We start from the raw sequence: 7,055 nt of genomic DNA on the forward strand, positions 1-7,055 counted from the left end.
TTTAACTATTGTTCAAAAGAGAGAGGGAAGGAAAAAAAAATCCCTACTATATTGGGAGGTTCTAATCTTTCATAAAAGGTGTCCAAATAATCTATTTTATCTTACGGCTTCTTAAGAGAATTCCCATTCAGTGACCATTTCTCTCAGTAAAGGCACTTACAATGATGTGATTGGAAAGGACTGAATATTAATTGTAGTGAAACCAAGATTAAATCCTTGGCACACCTGAGGAGAGGAGCGAGATGGGGCACTTACAGGGACTTTAACAGGCAAATAATTATGTCATGAGCATTTCAACATATCCCTACCCAGAAAAAAATGTATGCCCTAAAAACACTTGTATTTTTCCTTTAGTTTTTCTAGCTGTTTCTATCTATAGCTCTATGAGGAGATCACATTCACTACCTGATTTCCAAAACACTGGCCCGAACTCTTACCACCACAGCTGTGCTTGATAAAATTAGCAAACAGCTTGTTTGGGGGAGTGGGGTATGAAATCAATTTGGGCCAAATTTTCTTAATGCACAGGGATCAGTCCTTGTGCAGATAATGGCAGGATCAGATTGCTGGATCTGTGAGCAACTGATGTAATACATGGCTCCTCCTATTTGTGAAATATCAGACTTTTCAATAGGCAAGATTAAGTGTCACCTATCTAAATATAAGTTGTAGAACTATGGAGTATTTTTTTTTCCTTTTATCTCTCATGAACAATTCTTATTGATCTCAGGCTTCAAAAATTAGTTAAGTGAGAATTATAAAAATTCTATGATAAGAGTTGAGAAAGAGTCAAGGGCTAATGTATGCTTGTAAGTGTGAGTTGAGGATCTTGATTCTTCATATCATACTCCCAACCAGAGAACAAATACAAAAATAAACACACCATGTTATACGTAATACAAAGTGTAAATCTATAAACACAAGTGTACTAATTAGAGTTGTTCCTCAGAAGCACGGTTTCCCTCCAGTCCCTCGGAGAGGAGGAGGAATGGGGACGGGATGGTTTTCCTTACGCCTTTTCATGTCTTAAAAAGTTTGTAATAACAGTCTCAGTAGCGCAAACAATTTCATGTGAAACCAGAAGCTGTAAAAATAAATTACTTTTGAGGAAATGCGAGTTCCTCTGTCTGTAGCTCAGAATTCATCATGTCGTACTAGGGCCTCTCCGAAATCTGTGGCCTGGCTTCCAACAAATAAATCATATTTGTCAACAATCTCCTCCTTGGTAAGCTTGCCATCCTGAAATTAGAGAGCTCAATTAATTGAACCAGAATGCAATTCTTATTACAAAATCAGAAACACTGCTAAGGAATAATAAGAGATTAATCAGAATTTAAAATTCTATTTCTTACTAAATTTAAAAGTAAACTCAAACCCCAACCTTCATCTGGCCCCCAAAGAGGGAGGAAAATAGTAATTAATACATTTCTTTCATATAGAAAGTTAAAAATGGAAGGAGGGAAATAGTGTAACTCAACAACTCAATACTAGAGACACAGATTTGTTCCTCAGGAGAAAGGACTTCCTTAAGATCAAAATATGAGACTTCTTAGATATGGGTGAGAGATGGCCAAATATAACTGGGTAAATACTTTGAAATGGATCAAGTCATTGTTTAACATGAACAATAAATGCCACCAATATTAAGCCCAGCTCACAGCTCCATTTTGCCCTAACCACCAGTGAGGTTATCGACACAACCCCAGATACTTATCTTAATCTCACCATCTAGATTCCCAAGAGATGACTATAAAAGTTTCCTTTTCTCACAGTACCTGGCTACCGAGGTGACTCTGAACAAGAATTCAAAACAGATCAATCCTATAAAGGCTCTAAGAAAAGAAACTTCATTTGAAACTGAAGATTGTCTAGAAGATAAAGGAATGTTCAGAATACTAAAATTCCCCATCTTCTGATTGATTTTAAGCTTACTCTAAGCACAGCATTCAAATCTTCACAAAAGGTAATAGGTCTCACTGATAACAATCACTTTTTTTTTTTTTTTGCAGTTTTTGCAGGGGCTGGGTTTGAACACACCACCTCTGGCATATGGGGCTGGTGACCTACTCCTTTGAGCTACAGGCACCGCCACCTTTTTGTTTTTAATTGAAACACAGTCCTGCTCTGTTGCTGGGGTGAGAGTACAGTGGCACCATCATAGCTCACTGCAGCCTCAAACTCCTGGGCTTAAGTGATCCTCCTGCCTCAGCCACTCTAGTAGTATACTGCATGTGTGCACTACCACACCCAGCTAATTTCTTTCTTTCTTTTTTTTTTTTGAGACAGAGCCTCAAGCTGTCGCCCTGGTTAGAGTGCCGTGGTGTCACATAGCTCACAGCAACCTCCAACTCCTGGGCTCAAGCGAGTCTCCTCCCTCCGCCTTCCAAGTAGCTGGGACTACAGGTGCCCGCCACAATGCCTGGCTATTTTTTGGTTGCAGCCGTCATTGTTGTTTGGCGGTCTGGGCTGGATTCGAACCTGCCAGCTCAGGTGTATGTGGCTGGCGCCTTAGCTGGTTGAGCCACAGGCGCCGAGCCAATTTTTTTATTTCTTGTAAAGACAGGGTCTCCCTCAGGCTGGTCTCAAATCCCTAAGCTCAAGTGATCCTCTGGCCTCGGCCTCCCAAAATGTTATAATTATAGGTGTGAGCCACCATGCCTGGCTGATAATACCACTCTTAACAATATGTCTCAGATAACTGATCAAGGACATTTTAACAGACTCTAGAGAAAAGCTGATTTGTAACCTACTGCAAAGGACCTAATTTTAAAATGTATATTCGATTTCAGAAGGAAATAACCAGTTTAAATAGGCAGAATGAGCCTGCCATAGGCAAAAGAACAAAAGAAATAACAAAGCAAAAAAAAAAAAAGCAAAATTTCCTGGGGATCCAAAGATAACAGATGATGCACGCTGGGCACAGGCTACACACAGAAGCTTTTTTCTAAAGCCCAAGTTCCTCCCATGCTCTGAGCACTAGGCAAAGGGATTTCTAAAAGGAGATCAAGGCCAGGTCTAGGGGTTCTTACATGTAATCCCAGCACTTTGAGAGGCAGAGGTGGGAGGACAGCCTGAGGCCCGGAGTTCCAAGACAAGCCTGCGCAATATAAAGACCCCTATCTCTTTATTTTTATTTTTATTTTTTTTTTTGAGACGGAGCCTCAAGCTATCTCCCTGGGTAGAGTGCCATGGCATCATGCTCACAGCAACCTCCAACTCCTGGGCTCAAGCGAGTCTCCTGCCTCAGCCTCCCAAATAGCTGGGACTACAGGCGCCTGCCACAACGCTCGGCCATTTTTTTTTGGTTGCAGCCATCATTGTTTGGCGGGCCTGGGCTGGGGATTCGAACCCGCCACCTTAGGTATATGTGGCTGGCGCCCTAGCCACTTGAGCCACAGGCGCCGAGCCCCCCATCTCTTTAAACAATAAATATCAGACAGGCATGGGTGGTGCAGGCCTGCACTTCCAGATACTTGGGAGGAACACTTGAGCCCAGGAGTTCAAGCTCACAGTGAGTTATAATCAAGCCACTACACTCCAACCTGAATGATAGAACAAGACCCTGTTTCTAAAATAAAATAAATAAAATTAAAAAAAAATACAATGAGATCAGATAGCTAGTACTGCCCTGAAAGCCTAATTAAGGCCTTAAATGTTCTATGTACCTTAAATGACTGTTTTTAGTCAATAAAGACTTCAGATCAAGGCTAGATTGTGCTGGCCTGGCCAGACTTACCTTGTTTTGGTCTGATTCATAGACCAGGTGCCTGGCTTCTGCCTCTGCATGATCATAGTCTGAGGGGAGGATCCAATCTTTGGTCTCTTCCTTGTCCATCTTCCCATCACGATTTTTATCTCGAAACTCAACAAACTGCTCTCGCTCTGTCTTTACCCACTCTGGCTCATCAGCATTTCCATCATGGCTGTACATGTCACCTGGATGGACAGACATACAAAAGAAGGGCTTGTCTTTTTCCAAAGCCTGCCACATGCTAATCTGGCCCAACCCTTCTTCCTTAAGTATGTATTTGGAATGAGGAGCAGTCACAAGGGCATTTTAGTCAGAGAGACCATAGAAAGCAAGGCATTTTCCTGAGGCTTAATTACTGAACTTGAAACAAGAGTATTTCTAGTTGTTGACTTTGAGTGATGAGAACAAAGAGAGCACTTATGCCTTTACCAGAAATTGGCCAGGTGAGGTGGCCCACACTTATAATCCCAGCACTTTGGGAGGCCAAAACAGGAGGACTGCTTGAGGCCAAGAGTTCAAGAGCAGCCTGGGCAACATAGCAAGACCTTGTCTCTACAAAAAAACTTTAAAAATTAGCCAGGTATGATGGCATATGCCTGTGGTCTCAGCTGCCTGGGAGGCTGAGATGGGAGGATTGCTTGAGACCAGGCTGCAGGGATCACACCACTGCACTCAAGCCTGAGTAACACAGCAAAACTCTGTCTAAAAACAAAGCAAAACAAACCACTGAAATAAGGAGAAGACAAGGTAAGATAGACTAATTCCCTACATTTCATTTCACCCCAAGGTTGCTAAGTAAATTGGACCATAGGTTTTTAGAAAGATGCAATTTTAAATTTTTAAGGAAGGCTGAAAATTATGTGTTACAAGGCAAAACTGTCTGCCAACCAATTACTAAACAAAATACATTTATACCAGTGGCCTTCAGCTGGGGCAACTATGTCCCTGAACAAACAAAAACACCATCAAGGGGCTCGATGCCTGTAGTACAGTGGTTATGGAACTGGCCACATGCAAGGCTGGTGGGTTCAAACCCAGCCTGAGGCCAGCTTAACAATAATGACAACTACAACAAAAAATAGCTGGGCATTGTGATGGGTGCCTGTATTCCTAGCTACTTGGGAGGCTGAGGCAAGAGAATCGCTTAAGCCCACGAGTTTGAGGTTGCTATGAGCTGTGATGCTACAGTACTCTACTGAGGGCGACATAGTGAGACTCTGTCTCAAAAAAAAAAAAAAAAAGAAAAAAAGAACACTGTCAAGGAGTACACTGGGAAAAACTGGTCACAAGAGAATCAAATTCGAGATCCTCAATTTTTTTTCCTAAAAATTGATCAGTTTAAGTATGTATCTCTGGCCATCTTTCCCACCTAACCTTTCACAACTGCCCTCTCTTATTTTATGAAAAAAAGGCATATTCTCACCATCTTGAAACTTACCGGAGTGTAAAAAGCCCTGACATGAAAAAGGGAAAATTAGAAATATTAGTATTGGTTTTGAGAATATAGATGTCTCAAAAAAAGGAGTAACAAGTTCTTTTTGCACATGAAGAGGTTTCCAATTCTTTACTTTTTAAAAAACTGAAAGAGGGCCTTATTGAGTTTTAGCTAAGGGATCATTAAAAATAATTGCTAATGATGGGCGGTGCCTGTGGCTCAAAGGAGTAGGGCATATGCTGGAGGTGGCAGGTTCAAACCCAGCCCCAGCCAAAAACTGCAAAAAAAAAAAAAAATTCTTGACAACGGAGCATATGATTTTGGGCATATAATGCAAAAGAAGTTCCCAGAACTAAGGGTTGTTATAATCAATAAATATTTTGTTCAATTATGTATTAATAATTATAATAGTAACTTAATGCAGAAGCCTCTTTAAAAACATTTAAGGGCCTTATTACAGAAAGCAATTATTCTCATTTCAATTTACACATACAACATTCTTAAAAATAAGAACACCGAGGTGACAATAAGGCTTTCAAGATAAAATGCTACTTATTATTCATCTTGTGGCTGATAAGTGGTATAAATATCCCCCAATACCTATAAAATTAAGCAAAAAGTAAATTCAAGGCTGGGTGCAATGGCTCAAGCCTGTAATCCTAGCACTCAGGGAGGCTGAGGCAGGTGGACTGCTTGAGCTCAGGGAGTTTGAGACCCCCAGTTTCTACTAAAAATAGAAAAAACTAGTTACTGTGGTAGGCGCCTGTAGTCCCAGCTACTCAGGAGGCTGAGGCAGGAGGATTGCTTGAGTTTGAGGTTGCTGTAAGCTACACTATGGCACTCTATCCAGAGTTACAGAATGAAACTCTGTCTCCAAAAACAAGAAAAGAAAACAGGTGCACAGGTTACATTGTTCCAAATCAAACACTACTTCCTTTTAAATTATTATGAAATAGAAAAATAATAAGTAACATTTATTGAGCACTTACTATATTCTAGGCATAATGATATGCATTCTACTTATGTTATCATTTTTGTTATTATGAAAACTTTCAAACATATATAAAAGTAGAAAATAGTCCAAAGAACTTATTTACCTATCTGAAAACCAACAATTATTAAGCTTTTATCACACATGCTTCAGTTTTCCTTTCCCCACCCCCTCGAATGATTTTAAGGCTAATTTCAAAAATTACTTTACCCCCATATATTTTAGAATGTATCTCTAAAATTTATGGGCTTTTTTTTTTTTTTTTGAGACAGGAGCCTCAAGCTGTCCCCCTGGGTAGAGTGCCGTGGTGTCATACAGCTCACAGCAACCTCTAACTCCTGGGCTCAAGCAAGTCTCTTGCCTCCACCTTCCAAGTAGCTGGGACGATAGGCGTCCGCCACAACACCTGGCTATTTTTTGGTTGTAGCCGTCATTGTTGTTTGGCAGGCCCAGGCTGGATTCGAACCTGACACCTTGGGTGTATGTGGCTGGCGCCTTAGCCACTTGAACCACAGGCGCCAAGCCTATGGGCATTTTCTTATGTAGCTATAATGCTGTTATCATATTATACAAAACCAAATCCTTGGTATTATCTAAAATAGCCAGTCCAAAGTTGAAGTTGAATTTCCTCACTATCTTTTTCTTTTTTTTTTTGAGACAGAGCCTCAAGCTGTTGCCCTGGGCAGAGTGCTATGACACCAGAGCTCACAGCAACCTCCAACTCCTGGGTTTAAGTGATTCTCTTTCCTTAGCCTCCTAAGTAGCTGGGACTACAAGCACCCGCCACAGTGCCTGGCTATTTGTTGGTTGTAGTTGTTGTTGTTTGGCAGGCCTGCGCTGGATTCGAACTCACCAGCTCTGGTGTACGTGGCTGGTGC

General features: G+C 41.1%; 1 protein-coding gene across 2 annotated transcripts in view; it reads right to left on the reverse strand.

Annotated features, from left to right (window-relative positions):
* The window catches only part of CALU (calumenin), a 33,771-nt gene continuing 26,716 nt past the window's right edge, over positions 1-7,055 (reverse strand). For both annotated transcript variants that reach the window (XM_003789755.2, XM_012805152.1), the window contains exons 6-7: positions 3,737-3,936; positions 1-1,239 (exon numbers count right to left, since the gene is read on the reverse strand). In XM_003789755.2, the coding sequence (XP_003789803.1) occupies positions 1,135-1,239; positions 3,737-3,936 (305 nt within the window). In that variant the 3' untranslated portion in view covers positions 1-1,134. The remainder of the gene's footprint in view (positions 1,240-3,736; positions 3,937-7,055) is intronic.

The sequence above is a fragment of the Otolemur garnettii genome, unplaced genomic scaffold (genome assembly GCF_000181295.1).
Source record: "Otolemur garnettii isolate 467f Iridium unplaced genomic scaffold, OtoGar3 scaffold00037, whole genome shotgun sequence".
Taxonomy (NCBI): Eukaryota; Metazoa; Chordata; class Mammalia; order Primates; family Galagidae; genus Otolemur; species Otolemur garnettii.